General features: G+C 67.1%; 1 protein-coding gene across 2 annotated transcripts; it reads right to left on the bottom strand.

Annotated features, from left to right (window-relative positions):
• Positions 1-4897: 4897 nt before the first annotated feature.
• Positions 4898-19735, bottom strand: EVI5L (ecotropic viral integration site 5 like). Of its 2 annotated transcripts, XM_064499331.1 has the most exons (20): positions 19540-19735; positions 16525-16721; positions 15569-15758; positions 15248-15472; positions 14512-14586; positions 14285-14410; positions 13992-14135; positions 13671-13760; positions 13492-13589; positions 13308-13368; positions 13176-13229; positions 12653-12685; positions 12330-12470; positions 12056-12184; positions 10279-10419; positions 10047-10205; positions 9743-9889; positions 8881-8976; positions 8676-8771; positions 4898-7356 (listed from the first exon to the last, which is right to left on the bottom strand). In XM_064499331.1, exons 2-20 carry the CDS (start codon positions 16671-16673, stop codon positions 7102-7104), a joined length of 2409 nt encoding a protein of 802 aa, XP_064355401.1. In that variant the 5' UTR covers positions 16674-16721; positions 19540-19735; the 3' UTR covers positions 4898-7101. The 2 variants fall into 2 exon arrangements, with proteins under 2 accessions (XP_064355401.1, XP_064355402.1); XM_064499332.1 differs by lacking the exon at positions 12653-12685.
• Positions 19736-20698: the final 963 nt, after the last annotated feature.

The raw sequence follows: 20698 nt of genomic DNA, 5'->3' as shown, positions 1-20698 counted from the left end.
CAAGGGAACTGCTCGGGGGGGGTGTTTGCACACGCGTGTGCCCGGGGGTCACACAGGGCTTTGCCCCCCCCCCAGCCCCATGGCGGCTCCCTGGACCCCCCTGTTCCTGCTCGTGCTGCTGCTGCCGGGGGCTGGGCCCGCAGGTGGGTACGGGGGGGGGGGCCCAGGCATCCGGGAAGGACCCAGGTGTCGGGGAGGGGGGGCCCAGGCGTCCGGGGGACCCAGGCGTGTGGGTGCTGCCCGTCAGGGCCCCCCCCGGGCTGGCCATGGCGCGCCGACGACACGGGGGGGCCCCCGAGCCCCCCCAGCCCCGAGGAGCTACACTGTGGCCCGGAGCACCCGGGGGTGAGTGGGGACTGGGGGGGACTAGGAGGGACTGGAGGACAATGGTGGCACTGGGGGGGGCTGGGAGCACTGGGAGGAACTGGGAAACCCGGGGGGCCACTAGGGGAAACTGGGGGGTACTGGGGGGGGATTGGGAGCCTGGAAGGGGCTGGGAACACTGGGGGAGAGCACTGGGAGCACTGGGAGGGCTCGGGGGGGGCACTGGGAGAGACTGGGGGTACTGGGGGAGGGCACTGGGAGCACTGGGGGGGCCACTGAGGGCACTGGGAGGACTCGAGGGGAACTGGGAGGGGACTGGGAGCACTGGAGGGCACTGGGAGCACTGGGAGGGTCCTTGGGGAGGTCAATGGGAGTACTGGGAGGGGCACTGGGGGGTCCCCGGGGGGGGGTCCCCGTCACGGCCGCGCCCCCCAGGCCCCGTGTCCCCCCCGGCCGCGCCGCCTCCGGCTCCGCCTCGACGTCTCCGACTCGCCCGAGTTCCCGCCGGCGCCGGGGCCGCGCGCGGTGCCCGCCGGTGCCCGCGTCTTCGTCCAGGTGCGCCGGACCCCGCCCCCGGCCCCCCATTGGCTGACGCGCCCCCCCGCCCGCCTCTCCTCCCCGCCCATTGGTGGGCGGCTCCCTGCGCCCGCCCCCATCGGCGGGAGGGTTCCCCCCGGGTCCCTGTGCCGGGGGCCCCCCAGGTGACAGCCGAGTCCTCCCGCCCCGGGTCCTTGTGCCCGCCCCCTCCTCCTCATTGGCTGTAAGCGGCTCCCTCCGTATCCGTTTGCCCCGCCCTCTCCTTCCCATTGGCGGATGGGTTCCCCCAGGGTCCGTGTGCCCGCCCTCCTCTTTATCCCCACGGGTGGGCGGGTCCCCCGGCTCCCTTTGCCCCGCCCCTTCCTCCCCATTGGTGGCCACACCCTCCCGGTCCCTAAGCCCCGCCCCATCTACCTCATTGGCTATTGCGTTCCCTCCTTATCTATTTGCTCCACCCCCTACCCACCATTAGCGGCCGGGTCGCCCCCTGGTCCCTGTGCCCGCCCCTCCTCCCCATTGGCTGCCGGGTCCCTCCATCTCCCTTTGCCCCGCCCCCTATCCCCCCATTGGCGAGCGGCCTCCTCCGGGTCCCTAAGCCCCGCCCCACCGCGTGCCGGGGCGGCTCCCCCGGGTCCTAGCGCCCTCCCACGCGGTGGCTGCCGCGGTCCCCCGGGTCCTAGCGCCCGCCCGCTGCCGCGATGCCCGCCGGTGCCCGGTGCCCGGTGCCCGGTGGCGGCGGCGGCGGTGACGGGCGGCGCCGCAGGTGTCGCTGTCGGGGGCGGCGCCGGGGCTGGGCTTCTCGCTGCGCCTGTGCTTCGTGTCGCCGCGCTCGGCGCCGGCGCCGGCCTCGGCCTTCGTGGTGGTGCGCGGCGGGTGCGCGGCGGCGGCGGCGGGCGCCGAGGCGGCGCTGGCGGCGGCGGTGGCGCGGCGGGGCGGCGCGCGGCAGCGCCTCTCCTTCCGCCTGCGCCCGCGCTACCGGGAGCCGCTGCAGTTCCTGCACTGCCGCCTGGCGCTCTGCCGCCGCCGCGGGGCGCCGCCGCGCAGCGCCCTCCCGCCGGTACCGGCACCGCGCCCGGGGGCACCGGGGGGGGGGGGGCGGGATCGGGGGGCACCGGGGGGGGTCGGGACGGGGGGGGCACCGGGACCGGGGGGGTCAGAACCGGGACCGGGGGGGTCGGGACCGGCCACCGCGGGGGGGGGGGGAGCAGGGACCAGGCACCGGGAGGAGGGAACCGGGACCGGGGGAGCCGGGGTCGGAACCGGGGCGGGGACGGGGACGGGGACCAGGCACCGGGAGGGGAACCGGGACCGGGGGTGTTCGGGACCGGCCACCGGGGGGAGGAACCGGGACCAGGACCGGGGAGAGCCGGGGTCGGAACCGGGGCGGGGGGGGGCGGGGACGGGGACCAGGCACCGGGAGGGGGGACCGGGACCGGGGGTGGAACCGGGACCGGGGGGTCGGGACCGAGGGGGGAGCCGGGGGACGGAGGGGGAACCGGGAGAGGGACCGGGGGGGTGTCGGGATCGGGACCAGGACCGGGACCGGGGTGGGGGGGAACCTGGACTGGGGGGGCGGGGGGGAACCGAGACCCCTCGGGGGGGGGAGGGGGCCGGGACCGGGGGGGGTTCGGGACTGGTCCCGGGTGGGGGGGTCTCGGTCCCGGGGGGGTCCCAGGGGAGTGTCCCGGTCCCGGGAGGGGGGTTCTGGTTCCAGGGGGGTCCCGGCCCCGGGTGGGTCTCAGCCCCGGGGGGGTCCCAGGCGCCGCTGACGGCCCCGCAGTGCAGGCCGGAGCCGTGTCCCCCCCCCGCGCGGGACGGCGACGCCGCCGGGGACCCGGAGGCCGAGGCCGGTGCCGATGGCGGCCGGTGGCTCCGCACCGTCTCCCGCCCCATCGTGGTGACCCTCGGCCCCGCCGCTGCCCCAGGTGCGGCACCGGCACCCCCGGGACCCCCCGGGACCCCCCCCCGGGACCCCCCGGCACTGTCCGGGACACCCGGGACCCCCCCCCGGGACCCGACCGGGACTAACCGGGACCCCCGAAACCCAACCGGGACCGACCGGGACTAATCGGGACCCAACCGGGACCCCTGAGCCCAAACCGGGACCCCCGGGATCCCCCACCGGGACCCGACCGGGACCGACTGGGACCCCCGAACCCCAACTGGGACCGACCGGGACCCCCCGGGACCCAACCGGGACCCCTGAGCCCAAACCGGGACCCCCGGGACCCAACTGGGACCCCTGAGCCCAAACCGGGACCCCCGGGATCCCCCACCGGGACCCAACCGGGACCCCTGGGACTCAACCGGGACCCTCGAACCCCGAACGGGACCGACCAGGACCCGACTGGGACCCCCGGGACCAACCGAGACCCAATCGGGACTAACCGGGACCCCTGAACCCCAACCGGGACCCCCGGGATCCCCCCCGGGACCCAACCGGGACCATTTAAACCCCAACCGGGATCCCCAGACCCGACCGGGACCCCCGGGATCCCCCCCGGGACCCCCCGGTTCCCCCCCCCCCCGCTGCCGCCGCCTTCTCACTGCTGCCCCCAGCCGCCCCCCCCGGGCCCGGCCCCGTGCCCCCCCCCGGCCTCCGCCGCCCGGAGCCGCCGCCGGCCCGGGAGAGACCGCCGCCCCCCGCCGGTGAGTGCCGGGACACCTGGGCCCCCCCGGGGGGGGGGGAAGGGGGGGCACCAGGACGCCTGGCCCCCCCCCCCGGGGACCCGGGCCCCCCCCTGACGCCTGCTCTCTCCCGGACGCCTGGGCCCCTCCCGGACGCCTGGGCCCCCGCAGCCGCCCCGGTGCCCCCCGCCGCTGTCACCGCCGTCGCCTTCGGGGCCTTCGTGGTGGGGGCGGCGCTCGCGGGGGGGCTCTGGCTTGTCTACGTGCGCACAGGTGGGACCCCGACCCCCCCCGGCCCCCCCCCAAACCCCCGACCCTCCCCAACCCCCCCAATACCCCCAACCCCCCCCAAAAGCCCAAATCCTTCAACCCCCCCCAAAACTCTGACCCCCCCCAAGATCTCCAGACCCCCCCAACCCTGCCACCCCCCCCCAAAACCTATAACGCCCCCCACATCTTCAACCCCCCCCACCTGGACCCCCCTCCCAACCCCTGCAGCCCCCCTCCCAAATCCCTACCCCCCCCCAAAGCTTACTGCCCCCCCCAATCTGGACCCCCCCCCCCAAAAATGTCCAGACCCTCCCCAAATCCTTAACCCCCCCAAACCTCCTGACCCCCCCCAGTCTAACCCCCCCTCCAATCTCCCCCAGCCCCCCGGCCACCGCCAGTGTCCCCCGGCCCCGATGCCGTCCCCCGCCCCCGTGGGAGCCAGGTATGGGGTACTGGGGAGGTACTGGGGAGCACTGGGGGGGGCACTGAGAGGTTACTGGGGGCACTGTGAGGCACTGGGGGGGCACTGGGAGGGAGATGCTGGAGGTTACTGGGAGCATTGGGGGGGCACTGGGAGCATAGGGGGGTGCTGAAATTACTGGGAGCACTGGGGGGGGCACTGGAAAGACTGGGGGACACTGGGGGGAGAATGAGGGCACTGGGGGACAATGGGGCACTGGGGGGGGCATTGGGGGACACCTGGTTCCCCCCCCCAGCCCAAGACCCTGGACCCAAAGCAGCCGTCCGATGGGACCAGGACCCCCCCAGCAAGAGCCTGAGCCCCGGATGCCTGTGGCCCCCCAGGCCCCCCCCCAAAATATGTGTCTGTTCCCCCCCCCAATACTGGGGGCTATAAAGGTGCTGCTGAGACCTGAGTGGTTTTTTGGGGGGGGGGGGCAGGAGGTTTTGGGGGCTCCCGGGGGGTTTTGTGGGTCGGGGGGGGCAGGTTATTTGGGGACTCCTGGGGGGGGGGGGTTGGGGATCCTGGGGGGGCAGGTTTGGGGGGGGGGTCCCCGAAGGGGGGGGGGGGTCCTGGGGAGGGCCAGGGAGGTTTGAGGGGGGGCCCTGGGGACATCCCCAGACGTTGTGGGGGACCCAGAGGGGCATTTCTCGGGGGGGGGGGGAAATTGCACAGTCCCCAGTTTGAGCACCGCGGGGACCCCGCGGCCCGACTGTATTTCACTGTACAGGGGGGGCTGAACCAGGCGGGGGGGGGGGGGGGGGACATGGCCGCGACGGGGACGGACCCGGGCGCTGGGGCGGGGGGGGGGGGGGGTGAGTCCGGGGTGGACCTGGGCGCTGGGGGGGCCCCGGTGGCGCCTTCGTCCCGGGTCCGACCACGTCCAGGGTCCCGGCGTGTCCCAGGTTGGGCCGCGTCCCGGGTCGGGGCCATCTGTGTCCGAGGCTGAGCCGTGTCCCGGGATCCGGCCGTGTCCCGGGATCCGGCCGCGTCCCGGGATCCGGCTGTGTCCCGGCGTCTGGCCACGGCCGAGGGTTGGGTCATGCCGGGGTTGAGCCACCTCCAAGGCTCTGGCCACATCCCGGGTCCAGCTGTGTCCAGGGTTGAGCCATGTCCCAGGGTCTGGTGGTGTCCGGGGGACGTGGCCGTGTCCAGGGTCCGGCCACATCCCGGGCGCTGACTGTGTCCGAGGTCCCGCTGCAGCGTGGGTTGGCCCCTCTCCAGGGTTGGACCATGTCCACCACCCTCGCGGTCAGGCCGTGTCCGGGGTCTGATCCCGTCCCGGGAGCGGGCTGCATCTCAGGGTCCAGCCAGGTCCAGGGTTCAAGCCCCTCCGGGGGTCTGGCCACATCCTGGGGTCCCACCACGTCCCAGCGTTCAACCGCGTTGGAGCCTGGGGTCAACCCCAACGTTGGCATGTGGGTCAACGCCAACATTAGCACTGTGGGTCAACCCCAACGTTGGCACCATGGTTCAACCCCAACGTTGGAGCCGGGGTTGACCCCTGATGTTGGCGAACGGGTTCAACCCCAGCCAGAGCGTGGGTCTGACCCCAATGTTGGCGCGTGGGGTCAACCCCAGCCCATCTTTGGGTCCAGCCCCACGTTGGCACGTGGGGCCAACCCGAGCAGGTGCCTCGGCTCAACCCCACAGTTAGAACATGGGTTCAACCCCGATGTTGGAGAACAGGTTCAACCCCGATGTTGGAGAACGGGTTCAACCCCAGGCAGAGCATGAGTTTGACCCCAATGTTGTGTGTGGCATCAATCCGAATGTTAGCATGTGGGTCTGACCCCCAGTGTTAGAGTGTGGGTCCATTCCCCCCCCCCCAACCCAGTGCATGGTTTTGACCCCAAAGTTAGAGCTTGGGTTCAACCCAAATATTAGTGTGTGGGGTCAAGTCCAGCTGGTGCGTGGGTTGAACCCCAACGTTAGAGCGTGGGTTCAACCTCAACGTTGGAGAAGGGGGTCCAACCCCAGTCATGACAGAGAGTCAACCCCAATATTAGAGTGTGGGTTCAACCCCAAGCAGAGCACGGGTTCAAGCCCAACGTTGGCGTGTGGGTCCAACCTCAGCTGGTGCCTTGGTTCAACCCCAACGTTGGAGCATGGGTTCAACCCCAAGCAGAGCACGGGTTCAAGCCCAACGTTGGCGTGTGGGTCCAACCTCAGCTGGTGCCTTGGTTCAACCCCAACATTACTGCGTGGGTTCAACCCCAGCCTGAACATAGGTTTGACCCCGAATGCTGGAGAATAGGTTCAACCCCGATGTTAGTGTGTGGGATCGACCCCAGCTGGGCTGTGGGTCCAACCCCAGTGTTGGCACGTGGGTCCGAGCCCAGCAGGTGCCTCGGTTCAACCCTACGTTAGGACTGTGGGTTCAGCCCCAGGCAGAGCATGGGGTCAACCCCAAGGTCAGAGCAGTGGGTCAACCGCAACGTTAGAGCAGTGGGTCAACTGCAACGTTAGAGCACGAGTTCCACCCCCGCTGGTGCATGGGTTCCACCCCAGCGTTGGCGTGTGGGTCCACCCCCCACGCAGTGCATGGGTTTGACCCCAACGTTAGCGTGTGGGTTCAACCCCACATGTTAGAGCGTGGGGGTCAACCCCGAAGTTAGAGCGTGGGGGTCAGCCCCAGGAAGAGCACAGGTTAGACCCCAGGTAGAAGATGGGTCCACCCCCACCTGGCGCACGGGTTTGACCCCAATGTTAGAGCGGGGCTTCGACCCCAGCGTCGGACCACGAGTTCGACCTTAGCGTTGGACCACGGGTTCGACCTTGGCGTCGGAGCGTGGCTTCACCGCTGTCCCCGGCGCGCGGCTCGTCCCGGCACGGCTCGTCCCCGCCGCGGCTCGTCCCCACCGCGGCTCGTCCCCGGCGCGTCAGCGGGCCAGGGGGCCGGCGTGGGGGCTGGCAGGGGCCGGGGGCTCCTCGGCCTCGCTGTCGGTGCTGCCCGAGCTCTCCTTGGCGCGGGCGGCGGGGCGCAGGAAGCCGCGGGGCGGCAGGGCGAAGGGCGCTGGCGCCAGCTCCTCGTCCGACGAGGCCAGCGAGTCCTCGTCGGCCAGGTGCCGCACGATGTGGATGCTGTCGAAGCCCAGCGCCTCGCCGAAGGCCTTGGGGCCCTTCAGCAGCCGGATCTGTGGGGACACGCGCGGGGACAGGGGACGTGGGACAGGCGCGGGGACAGGGGACGTGGGACAGGCGTGGGGACAGGGGACAGGCACGAGGACACGGGAACTGGGGATAGGGGATGGGGGACAGGGACACGGCCCACGGGATGTGGGACAGGAGGACAGGCGATATGGGATAGGGGACATGGGACAGGGACATGGGGACAGGCACGGGGACATGGCACAAAGGACATGGGACATGCATAGAGACACGGAACAGGCACAAGGACATGGGGACAGGAGATATGGGACAGGGGACATGGGACAGGCACAAGGACATGGGGACAGGGGACGTGACATGGGGAGAGTGGACATGGGACAGGGACAGACATGGGGACAGGCACAGGGACATGGGGATAGGGAAAAGCATGGGGACATTGCACATGGCACAGTGACATGGGGCAGGCATGGGGACATGTTATAAGGGATAGGTACAGGGACATGGGACAGGCGTGGGGACATGGGCACAGGCATGGGGACATGGCACAGGGACATTGCACGGTGACAGGTGACATGGGATGGGGGACAGGATATAGGACAGGCATGGGGATGTGGGATGGGGACATGGACACGAGATGGTGGACAGGGGACATGGGACGGATGGGGGACAGGCACAAGCACATGGGATGGGGGACAGGGACATGGGACAGACGAGGGACAGCACAAAGACGTTGGACGGTGGACATGGACACGGGGACAGGCGCAGGGATATGGAGACACAGCATGGGATGCGGGGACAGGGGACACAGGACAGGGGACAACGTGGTGCCGCATGGCCCCGGGGCAACATCGCTGACGGTGCCCACCCGCAGCACGGTCCCATTTGGGGACGCTTGGGACCAGCCCTCGCCATGTCCCCACTGTGTCCCCAAAGGTGTCCTGTGAGTCCCCAAGAGTGCCCGGGGATGCTCATGGGTGCTCATGGGTGTCCCAGGGTGCCCATGGATGGCCTGGGGTGCTCATGGGTCCTAGAGGGTGCCCAGAGGTGCCCAAGGGTGCCCATGGGTGCCCGTGGGTACCCATGCACGTCTGTAGGTGCCCATGGGTGCCCAAGGCTGCCCACGCATACCTGTGGATGCCCATGGGTACCTATGGGTGTCTGCAGGTGCCCCGGGGTGCCCATGGGTGCCCAAGAGCATCTGTGGGTGCCCACGGGCGCACATGGGCACTCGAAGGTACCTGTGGGTGCACGTGGGTGCTCAAAGGTAACCATGGGTGCACGTGGGTGCTTGAGGGTGCCTGAAGGCACCCATGGGTGCTCCGGGAGGGCCCGGCCAGGGCCTTACCTCGGCCTTGAGCTCGTCGATGTGGTCCTTGAGCTCGCGGATGTACTGCGAGGCGTCCGAGTTGTTGAGCTGGCCCTGGATCATGCCCTCTTCCCTCTGCGGGGACGCAGGGCCGGGGGTGAGCACCTCGTGGTGGCTGTCCCCAGCGGTGGCCGTCCCCAGCGGTGGCCATCCCCCGCGTCCCCATCCCCTGCCCGGCCCTCACCTGGATCTCCAGCTCGGCGATGCGCTGCCGCATCTCGGCCACCGCTGCCATGCTGTCGGCCTCGCGCAGCCGCACCGCCATCACCTCCTCCTTGCTCTGCCGGGGACATCAGGGACGTTGGGGACGTCGGGGGCCACCCCAGGAGCAGCTGTTTTGCTGGGGTGTCACTGTATCCCACCCCCACCCACCCATCCCCAAACTGCCGCTCTCTGTGAGGGACATGGGACCCAGTCGAAGGGGACGTGGGGACCCCGTTGGAGGGGACATTGAGTTGCCCTTGGAAAGCGTGTTGGGACCCCATTGGAGGGGACTTCAGGACACCATGGGAGGGGTGATGGGACCTCTGCAGAGGGGACATTGGGTCACCCTTGGGCAGGGCTCTAGCACCCCATCAGAGGGGACACTGACTCGCCCTTGGACAGGGTGGTGGGACCCTGTTGGAGGGGACGCTGGGAAACCATCAGAGGTGACATCGGGACCCCATGAGAGGGGACATCGGGTCATGCTTGGGCAGGGTGTCGGGACCCTGTTGGAGGGGACATCAGGACTCCACTGGAGGGAACATTGTTTCGCCCTTGAGCTGGGCATTGGGACCCCATTGGAGGGGACGTTGGCTGGCCGTTGGGTGGGACGTGAGGACCCCATCAGAGGGGACTTCGGGACTGCACTGGAGGGGCCACTGGGTCATGCTTGAGCTGGGCGTGAGGACCCCATCGGAGGGGATGTTGGCTCGCCCTTGGGTGGGACATCAGGACCCCATCAGAAGGGACATGGGGGTTATCCTTGGACAGGGCACCTAGATCCTGCTGGAGGGGACACGGGGACCCCGTGGGAGGGGACATGGGGCAGCCCCCCGGCCCACCTTGCACTCGGACTCGGCGTGCTTGCGCTTGGTCTCGCTCAGCTGGGTCTGGAGCCCCTTGTTCTGGGCCGTGACGTACTGCAGCTTCTCCTGCAGCCCCGCGCACTCCTGCTCCGTCCGGTTCAGCAGGTTGCTGTGGATCTGGTCCTGGGGGCACCAGGAGATGGTTGGCAGGTGGCCCGGGGACCTCCCCGCGGCACCCATGGGTGCTCCGCACCCTCAGCTTCACCCCTTGACCATTCCTGGTTGGGGGGCATCTCGCTCCGCTTTCGCGACGCCGTCCCGGGCCCGGGGAGCCCCTCACCTGGGTTTCCAGCTCCACCACCCGCTGCCGCAGCTCGCGCAGCTCGGCCTGGGCCTGCGTCTCGCGCAGGCGCGCCGTCATCAGCTCGTCCTGCAGCTCGTTGACGTTGTTCTTGCGGGGCGAGTCCTTCCAGCGCCCGCTGGCCCGCGCCAGCTGAGCCTAGGGCGGAGAGGACCCAGGCGTCCGGGCGAGGGCCGAGGCGAGCGACGGCGGCCCCAGGGCCCAGCCTTACCTGCCAGGTGTCGTTGAGGTCCTTGACCTGCTGCTGCAGCTCCTTGAGCGACTTCACGGCCTCGGCCTCACGCACCTTCAGCGCCTTGAGCTCCTCCTGCAAGCGGGCCACGTTGTTCTCGTCCGGGAGCAGGCTGTTCCTCTGCGGGCGAGAGCGGAGCCGTGGTGTGGGTGCCCCGCAGTGGGGGACACTTGTGGGACACCGGGTGGGAGAGTCCCGAGACCCTGACGTTTGGGTGACGCCAGCCGAGAGACCCCTGCGACGCTGGGTGGGAGAGCCCCAAAACCTCGATGTTTGGGTGATGCTGGGGTTGGAGACCCCTGAGATGCCAACGTTTGGGTGATGCTGGGTGGGAGACCTCCGTGATGCCTGGTGGGAGAGCCCTGAGACCTTGATCTTTGGGTGATGCCAGGTGGGAGAGCCCTGAGACCCCAATGTTTGGGTGACACCACACAGGAGAGCCCCAAGACCTTGATGTTTGGGTGACACTGGGGCTGGAGACCCCTGAGATGCCAGGGCTTGTGGGACACCAAGATGGGAGATCCCTGAGATGCCCACGCTTGCGTGAGGCCATGGCAGGAGATCCCTGAGACACTGACGCTTGCGGGAGACCCCCAAGACACCAATGCTCACGCGATGCTGGAGCCAGAGAACCCCAGGATGCAGGACACCAGGACAGGAGATCCCCATGACACCATAGCGTGAGACCCCCAAGATGCCACCACCCATGGGACACCAGGTGGGACATCCCCAAGACACTGACGATTGGGCCACGTTGCAGCAGACCCCTGCAATGCTGATGCTCGTGGGACACCAGGACCAGAGCGCCACAAAATGCCACTGCTTGTGTCATGCTGGGGCCTGAAATCCCCGAGACGCCTGACACCAGGACGAGAGATCCCTTACACACGGACACTCGCACAACACCAGAGATGGAGACCCCCAAGACACTGACGCCCGTGCGACACAGCAATGAGAGATCCCCGTGATGCTGGAGACCCTCGAGACACCAACGCTAGCGCAACACCGCAGCCGGAGACCCCTGAGATGCAGGACATCAGGCCAAGAGATCTCTGAGACACCAAAACTCAAACAACACCAGGGACAGAGACTCCTGAGACACCACTGCTTGCAGGAGACCCCTGAGACGCCAATGCTCATGGGACGCCAGCTGGGAGATCCCCAAGACACTGATGCTTGGGCCATGTTGTAGCAGGAGACCTCTCGATGCTGATGCTTGTGGGACACCAGGACCAGAGATCCCTAAGACACCGACACTCACATGACACCGGGAATGGAGACCCCCAAGATGCCAATGTTCACTGGAGACCCCCCCAAGACACCTGATGCTCGTGGGACACCAGGAGGGGAGATCCCTAAGATGCTGATGCTCATGGGACACCAGGATAGAAGATCCCTGAGATCCCTGAGACACTCATGTTCATGGGAGACCCCTGAGACGCTGATGCTCACAGGATGCTGGGACCAGAGACCCCCGAGATGTCACCAACACTTGTAGGACACTGGGTGGGAGACCCCCAAGACACCGATGCTCACAGGACACCAGGATGGAAGACCCCTGAGATGCCAACACTCATGGGAGACCCCTGAGATGCCAGAGATGCCCAAGATGGGGGCCACCAAGACAAGAGACCACCAAAACACTGGAGATGCCCAAGATGGGGGACACCAAGACAAGAGACCCGAGACACCAACACTCACAGGAGACCCCCGAAACGCTGACGCTCGGGCGAAACCCTGCTCCCTTGCCCGCTACCTTCTCCATGTCCAGCACTTTGTCCTGCATCTCTTTGAGGGCGCTGAGGGTTTCGGTCTCCCGCAGCCGCGACTGCTCCAGCTCCGTCTCCAGGTGGGTGACGAACTCCTCCGTGAAGCGCGGGTTGCCCTGCGAGAGCAGACGGGCGTCAGGCAGCGGCACCGTGATGGGAGGTGGGTGCCTGCCGAGCCCCGACGCGCTCACGGCACGTCCCTGGAAGGGTGGTGGCAGGGAAGGGACAACCAGGGAAGGGGTTTGGATGCCAGGGACCGACCTGCTGGTCCTGCAGCTCGCGGATGGTGCTCTGGGCTCGCTGCAGGTTCTCCGTGGCCGAGCTGCACTGCTGCTTCACCACCGCCAGCTCCCGCTTGATGATGTAGTTCTCCTCCGCCTCCTGCGCTCGCGTCACCTGGCCCTGCCACCGAGAAGGGACGCGTGCCCGTCACCGCCGGCCCCCCGGGGCAGGGCGAGCGCCCGCTGCCCGCGGGGGAAGCGAGGAGAAAAAGGAGCGTCGCGGAAAAGCGGCAGCACCTTTCCGGGCTGGAGCGAGGCGGAAGGGCGAAGCGAGCGGAGAGGGAAAGAACGGCGTTACGATACCTGGATGAGCCTGTCTGCCAAGGCAGCGCTCTCCTACGGGACAGCCCCACAGGGAAGGAAAGACGGAGGGAGGAAAGAGAAAGAGAACGACACGGAACGAGATCGTCAGACAAGCGGCTCCCCGCTACAGCTAGAAGCAAAAGAAGAGAGCGAAGCCGAGGCGGAGAGAAGAGCCCGACAGCCCCGGCAGAGAGGACGGCGGCGGCTCGGCCGTTGCTCCACCCGGAGAATGCGCTCGTGGTGTTTAGACCGGGCAGCGAGCCGTCTTCAACGTGCGCCTTTTAGCTAGGCCCACGCTTAAGAGTCGGGCTTGGAAGAGTCGCCGGGGAGGAGCAGGGGGGCCATTTCTGGCGCTGCCGCGGCACAAAAATCCCCAGCACAAGGGCCACCCCCGGGTGGGAGAAAACCAACCATGAAAAACCGAGCCAAAACCGAAAAAAGGGACCCAAATCCTGCGCGACTCGGATGTGGTGGTGGCCCCTCGGTGGGTCTGGCATGTGGGTGGCAACCCCGGGGCCCTCACCTTCTCCAGCGTCTCGATCCGCTGCTTCAGCAGGCGGTTCTCGGTCCTGAGCCGCTGGGGAGGGAGGAGAGGGGAGAAATCAGCCGGGAAACCTCGGTGCCGCGGCAACCGCGAGGGAGGAGAAGCCCTTACCTTGATCTCGATCTGCTCCTCCATCTCCTTGTTCTTGATGGCAGCGTATTCCTTCTCCAGCCTGCGGCGGACACGGGGAGGAGAGGCGTCGCGGCACCCGCCGTGGCCCCTCTGCGGCGGATCGAACCGCTCCGGCGCGGCGGAGAGGGCGAAAACTGCGCAGAAGCCGGGAAAACCGACTCACCGCTTCATCTTTTTGGGGTTGTATTTGACCTGGTAGGCTTTCAGGATGAGCTTGTCGGGGCAGCTGTCGAACTGGTGGGGAATCACCTTCTGGAAGTACTGCGGAGGCCCCGGCGAGGGTGAGCGCCGGCCGTGCGGGCCCCGGCGTCCCGAGGAGGCCGCCCGGCCGCCCGCTCTCACCTGCGACATCCCCTCCATGTCCAGCTGGATCAGCTCGGCCTGGTTGAACTGCAGGAGGGCCATGCCCACGCGGAAGATGATCTCCAGCCCCTGCAAGGTGTGCGGAGAGGGAGGGGGCCGGCTCGGGCGCCCGTTCGCACCCGCGCCGGCCCCCGCGGCGCGAGCTCGGGAGCCTCCGAACCGCCGCGGCTTTTCGTGGCGGGGACAATCCCGCGTTTTCTCTTCCCGGGTGACGTCCAGCGGGGTCTGGCTATTCGAGCGGGACCGCGGCGGGCTCCGCCGCGCCCCCGGGGAAGCCCTCGCCGCTGCGGCCCCCGTTACCTCGTACATGAAGATGTCGAAGACCCGCGTGGCCACCGGCAAGGGGAAGGTGGTGAGGAAGAGGGTGAGGAACCAGGACGAGGCGTACATGGAGGTGAGGAAGCTCTGCGAACGGAAGTGGATGTTCAGCTCCGGCAGCTGCTCCTGCAAGCGGCAGAGAAACCGGAGGGGGGGAAAAACGTTTCATCGGGCCGTCGGTTTTATCCTCCCGCGAGCCGGCGCGGCGTTTCCGTCGCCTTTTCCCCCCACCGGCTTCCTCCCGGGGCGGTTTGGGGGTCGGGGCCGGCAGTTACCTGCAGCATGTACTCGAACTGGTAGATGCAGAGCCCCAGCTCGGCCATGCTGGGCTTGAAGAGCTCCCGCAAGCGGTATTCCTGCATCAGCCGCACGAACACGCAGAAAGCCTCCTCCTCCGGCATCTGCCGTCCGACCGAGACAGCGTCAACCCCGCCGGCGGCAGCGTTAAAACCCCGGCGGTCCCAAGCCGCCCCGGCCGGGAAAGCGGCGGCCCAGCACCCACCTGCATGAGCAGCAATCCCACGATGAAGGCGCTGCCCTGGCAGTATCCCACCTCCCGGTCCACCAGGGAATAAGCCTGGAAGGGAAGAGGAGGGCGGCTGAGAGGGAGCCGGGAACCGCGGGGTGCCCAGCGGCATTTTATTCTATTTTATTCTATTCTATTCTATTTTTTAAGGTCGATGGCGCTCCCCTAAGTTTGTTTTTCCCGCCGGCTTTCGTTTTGACCGGAAAAGCTTGCGACCGACTCTCCTGTTCCTCCCGGTGGAGGAAAACCCAGCAGGAAAAACCCGGCCTGGGATGGACCGTTGCGGGCTCCAGGAGCGTTTGCACCGCTTGCCGGGAAACGGTGGGGTTTCCACCCCTTCCCAAGGCGTGAGGCCGCAAAAACCCGGAGAAAACCGGGAGCTTTTAATATTAATATCCATGAAAGCCCTGGCAGCATCAGAACCGGCATCCGGCTGCGGCAGAGGCCGCAAGAAACCCTTTCTGGGGGAAAATGGTGGTTCGTTTCTTCACTTCCACTGCCCTAGTTGGAATTTTGTTCATCCCGTAGCTTTAACGGGGGAAAAAGGGCGAGATTGGGGGTTCACGGCCCTCAATCCGGGATCGTTTCCACCAATTACGGCTCCCCGGATTGGGGGAAATGGTCACGGATGGTTTCGCAGCCCCGGGACAAAACCGGAGGATCCGGGCTCGGCCGGCGCCGGCCGGGGGGTCTCCGTCGGGCGGCCTTGTACCTTCATGACGTTGAAGAGCACCTCCTGGCCGAGGCTGTCCTGTCCCTTGAAGAACTCGTGCTCGGGGTAGGTGCGGGCGATGTCCCGGCGGATGAGCTTCTCGCAGGGCGAGGACATCTTGAGCAGCTCCGAGTACTGGTTCTTGACGGGCATGTCGGTGGCACTGCAGAGCAGCTGCCAGACGATGGCACGGAAGTGGTGGGGGATCCCTTTCCGGATGAGCTCCTGCGGGAAAGGGCGCTAGCGAAAAAAGGGAAAAAACCCCCAAAAAGCCGGAGAAGGGCCCGAGGCGGGGTGGGAATGGCGGCGGCGGCACCTCACCTTCAGCAGCTTCTCCTTCTTCTTCCGCCACTCGTCCCACTCGTTGACGATGCGGCCCCAGAGGATCCACGTGTCCTCCTCGAGGTGGCTCAGGTTGGAGGAGGCCGACGAGCTGGAGACCAGCGAGGAGCCGCTGTTCCGCCGCGAGCCGTTCATGGAGCGCATGGACTTGGAGTCGGCTTCCAGGAGCCTGCCGGAGAGCCCGGAGATGGGGGGCCACCACCGGAGTGGACAACCCCACGGGCACCTTCACCCGGGGGCCACCGACCGCCGCTGCCCAGCACTTGTTTTCTTCCCTCCCCCTTTTTATTTTTCTTTTGCAGAATTCCCATTTTTCAAATCCGAGTTTTTTTTTTGGAAGATTTGCAAGAATCAGAGGAGACGCAGCGCTGCCCGGGGAGAAGCTTCATTCTCCTCCCGGTCCGAGCGCGTGAAATCGCCCCGGAAAAAGCCACGTTTTAACTCCAGAAGCAGAAACGAGGGATTTCCATTTGTTTTTTCCGAGTCATTTCAACGCTCCGGGATTGCCCAAGTGGCCAATAAAACACTCGGTGCAGAGCAGCCAATGCTGCAATTACTGCCACCCCGGTTTTCCAGGAATTTTTGATTTTCGGCTCATAAAATCGGTTGATTTTCAGCACGTAAAAAGGGTTTCTCGCCCGGTTTTGGCCCATCCTTGGCCCCTCCGGGCTCGCCTCTGCTTTTATTCCCTTCCCGGCATTCGGCTGCATCCGGGCCGAACCGAGGGCGGGATTTAACCAGCGCCAAGGACCGAAACGGGCTTTGCTCGGACTTCCCTGGCGCCGAGGGAATCTGCTCCGGCAAAAGGGGGATAACGCAGGGATGCAAATCCAAAGAGGCGGCAAACGTCCGCCCGCTCGTCCAAGGCTCTCCGAAGGTTTCCGAACGTCCGGAAAACGCCGCGGGAATCGGCGCTGAGCCGCCCGCCCGCTCACCTGTTCTGCTCCTCCAGTTTGGCCAGCAGCTCCAGCTCATCGGGGCTGAGGTTTTCCGAGTCGGAAGCGGGCGAGCAGGCCGGCGCCGAGTTGACGGAGGAGAGGGCTTCGTGCGAGGAAGAGTCGGGGCTGGCGGCCGGGCTCGCCATGGCGGGGAGGGCGCCGGCGCCGCGGACTCGGGCCGCTCGCGCCTTCACCTGCAAGCCGAGCGATGGCATTTCGGGAGCCGGAACGGGTTTTCCGGCTCCTCCCTTCGCCGCCGAGCGATTCCCAAAGCATTAAAAAATTAAAAAACCACCCTCGTTTCGCTCTCTGCTATGAGCTGCGGATGCCACTCCGCTTCCAGCCATGGATTAACTAAATTCCCTAAAAAAACCCAACCAACGGGCCCTTCGGCGAGTTTCCAGCGGGTTTTAACGCGCCGCTCGGCATCCCGGGAAAACCTGGTTTTCCAGGAGTTTTATCCCCATCCTGGGGGGCAAAACTGGGCGCTTCGAAAAAAATAGCACCCGTCCCGAAATGGCCTGCGGGGCAGTGAGGTGGCACCGGGCAGCAGCCGTTATCCCGGGTCGGCAAACGCGGCACGGAAGGGTTAATGGTTTTCCCGCAAGCCGGCAAAATTTAACCGGAACGCTTTGTTTGAAAAAGGGGAAAATGGGAGTTAAATCGGTTAAATCATTAACGGAATTATACAGAATTGCTCGTTAAGCAGGAATGGCTTTTTTTTTTTAAGGGAAAAAACACTAATCCGGTGTTTCTCAGAAGCGCTCCGGAGGATGGAGCAGGATTTTGGAGCATCGCGGCGACGACGGAGAGGGACGTGCCAACCCTGACGGCCCCGGTCTCCTGCTCCGGGCTAAAATCCCGAGGTTTTAAGTTAAAAGCGGGAATTTTGGGGTCTCGGAGGGGCAATTTGCAGCGGAGCTGTTGGCTAAATGGACGCGGATGCTCCCCATCCGGCTCGGCAAAGCTCCGGCTTTTCCGTCCCTGCTTTTAAGCAAATGCAGGATGCGGAAAATCCAGGAAAAAATGGGAATTTGCAGGATAACCTGCACAAGGAGGTGGAGGATAAAAAAGGAACAAGAATGCGAAGGTTTCTCCCGCTCTGGACCCTCGGGATGCGCCGAGAAGCGGCCGTCGAGGCTTTTTTCCCCGGGATTTCTCCTTTCACGTGGGATTTCCGAGGGGAAAAGCAGGTGCCGGGGCGGCGCGAAGCCTGCCGGGCGGCATTCCCTGTCCAGCGCCATCCGCGGCCTCGACGCTCCGGCCCGCGGGAATCGCCGCCCGTGAAAACGGGGCTTAAACGGACCGAACCGGAGCGAAAGGCGGCGACGGGCCGGGAATAAAACAAAAAGAGGAATTAAAAAAATACGGAATAAACCATCTCCGAGCGCCGCCGCGGCGATTCCTCCCCGCCGCCCGGGAAAGGCCGACTGGAGCGCCGGGCGCCCGTTTTCCGGCGGGATTTTGCCCCAAATCTGTGGGGCAGGTTATTCCGTATGGGGCTTTTTTCCCCTTTTTTTCCGCCGCCCCCCCCGCGCCGCCGAGCCCGGGAAGCCGGCGGCGCCGGGGCGGAAAAGGCGCGCTTCGGGAAAGCCCGGCGGTCCGACGGCGGCGAGGGGGGGGCTCCGCGCGGAGCCCTGGCCTAGATAAGAGAGAGCAGAGATTTACGTGCGATTTTTGGGGGGGTTTTCCCCGTTTTTGGGGATGGGAAAACGCGAGGCGGGGGGAGACCCCCGGGGCGGCGGAGCCGGACACAAAGGGGCTGCGGAGCCGGCGCGTTCGCTCCATCTTTTTTTTTTTTCCCCGGAAAAGGGAGGGGAAGGCGGCTGCCGCGGCCCTGCCCGGTGCCGGGGAGCTTTCGGGGAGGGGGGGATCAGAGCCTGGGGGGGGGGGACAGGGATAAAAGCCACCCCCCCGGGCCCATTTCTCCATTTTTTTCCCCCAAAACGGCTTCATTTTTGGTGGAAAAAGGAAACGAGGGGCAACACCCTCTCGGCAGGCAGCGATGCGGGGGGGCTGGATTCCCCCCCCCCAAATAAAGGGGGGGGGCACATTTCTAGCCCAAATTGGGGGGTGTTGGGGCAGGGAGACCCCAAAGCCCCCCCCACATCTGCAGCCCCCTGTAGCCCCCCATAAGCTGGGGGGGAGGTCCTCATTGCTGGGGGGGCACCCTAAAGCCCCCCCCTTGAGATGAGGGGATCCCAGGGCCTTGGGGGGGGGGACAGACTCCCAGTGCCCCCCTGTAGTGGGGGGGCCCCCAATGCCCCCCCATAGCCCAGATAGGGGGCACCCTGATTGCCCCCACAGCGCGGGGTGGGGGGCACCCCAACTGTCCCTATGGCCCGGGGGGGGGCACCCCCAATTGCCCCACAACACAAAAGGGGGGTGTCACCCCCTGTAGCCCATGGGGGGCACCCCCAATTGCCCCATAGCACAAAATGGGGCGGGTGTCACCCCCCATAGGCCTTGGGGCCCCCCCCCAATTGCCCCATAGCACAAAATGGGGGGGGTGTCACCCCCTATAGCCCATGGGGGGGCACCTCCAATTGCCCCATAGCACAAAATGGGGGGGGTGTCACCCCCTATAGCCCATGGGGGGGCACCTCCAATTGCCCCATAGCACAAAATGGGGGGGGTGTCACCCCCCATAGGCCTCGGGGCCCCCCCCAATTGCCCCATAGCACAAAATGGGGGGGGTGTCACCCCCTATAGCCCATGGGGGGGCACCTCCAATTGCCCCATAACACAAAATGGGGGGGGTCACCCCCTATAGCCCATGGGGGGGCACCCCCAATTGCCCCTATAGCCCATGGGGGGGCCCCAAATCTCTGGGGGGGAGGCGCCCCCAATTGCCCCCCATAGGCCTCGGGGGTCACCCCCAGTTGCCCCCCCCCCATAGCCGACGGGGGGGGCACCCCAATTGCCCCCATAGCCCACGGGGGGGGGCACCCCCCATTGCCCCCCCTCCCCGCGCCCCGAGGGGGCGGGGCGCCGCCGCCCGGCCCCGCCTACCTGCGCGGCGCTGCCATGGCGACGGCCGCTGCTCGCTGCCCCGCAGCGGGGGCCCGCAGCCCCCGCGCCCGGCGGCGCCGCCCCGCCGTCACCGCCTGGAGCCCAGCGGGAGCCGCGGCCGCCGCCGGCCCCGCCGCTGCCATCGGGGAGCCGCCGCCGCCGCCGCCCGCCCCACCCCGCCCCGCCCGCCTGACTGACGGCCGGCCCCCGCCAATCGCCGCGCCGCCTTCCTCGCGCTGCGCCCGCCCGCCGCGCCGCCTCCGCCAATCGCCGCCCGGCCCCCCCCTCCCGCGAGGGAGGGGCTGCGGCGGGGCGGGGCGGGCCGGGCGCGGAAGCCCCGCCTGCGGTGAGGACGGCCAATGGGCAGGCAGGAAACGAGTGATGGACACGGCCCTCGCCCTGTGGCATTCAAGGAGATGTCCCCCCTCCACGGCGAGAGGCGGAACACCGCCTTCCTCAGGGGCGAATCGCAGCCGCAGGTGGCTTTGATTGATAGGCAGCGCAACCAATCGGATGCAAGGGCTCTTTGGGCGTGGCGCGCCGTGTGACAGGAGAGGGCAACAAACCTCGCCCCTTTCCAGAAAGGCCAATAGACTCAGGGCTTGGATTTGATTGACGGGAGACCTCACCCATCTCTTGCAGCGAACTGGCAGCTTGGTTAGCCAATGGAAGTGTGGCCACCGAGCAGGCCCCTCCCCCCGCCCTGGCGGCTCATCCCGCCTCCCAGCCAGTCTCGAGGCCTCTCATTGGCTGAGGGCAGATGATTGGCAGCACTCCCAACCTATGGGGCATCGAGTGGCTGAATCCACCTTCCTGAGGCGGCTGGGGGGTGTGGGGCGGCTGCAGGGCACTTCGTGGGGGAGGGCTGGGGGTGCAGGGGGGCCGGGGTCCCCTGGGATGGGGGTGACGGGGGGTCCCAGTTCCCCTGGGATGAGATGTTGGGGGTCTTGGGTTCCCTAAGGACCCTGGTGTGGGGGCAGTGGGGGTCCTGGGATCCCCGGGGATGGGGGTGTCGGGGTAACGGGGGTCGCAGGTTCCCCAAGGATCCCCATATGGGGGCAGTGGGGTCCCAGGATCCCCTGGGAAGGGGGTGTCGGGGGTCCCAGCTCCCCCAAAGACGGGAAAATTGGGGTGACGGGTCCCCCACTCCCCAGCGACG

This window comes from Dromaius novaehollandiae, chromosome 33 (genome assembly GCF_036370855.1).
Source record: "Dromaius novaehollandiae isolate bDroNov1 chromosome 33, bDroNov1.hap1, whole genome shotgun sequence".
NCBI lineage: Eukaryota > Metazoa > Chordata > Aves > Casuariiformes > Dromaiidae > Dromaius > Dromaius novaehollandiae.
The sequence above is the reverse complement of the archived record's forward strand: the minus strand, read 5'-3'. Positions and strand labels throughout refer to the sequence as shown.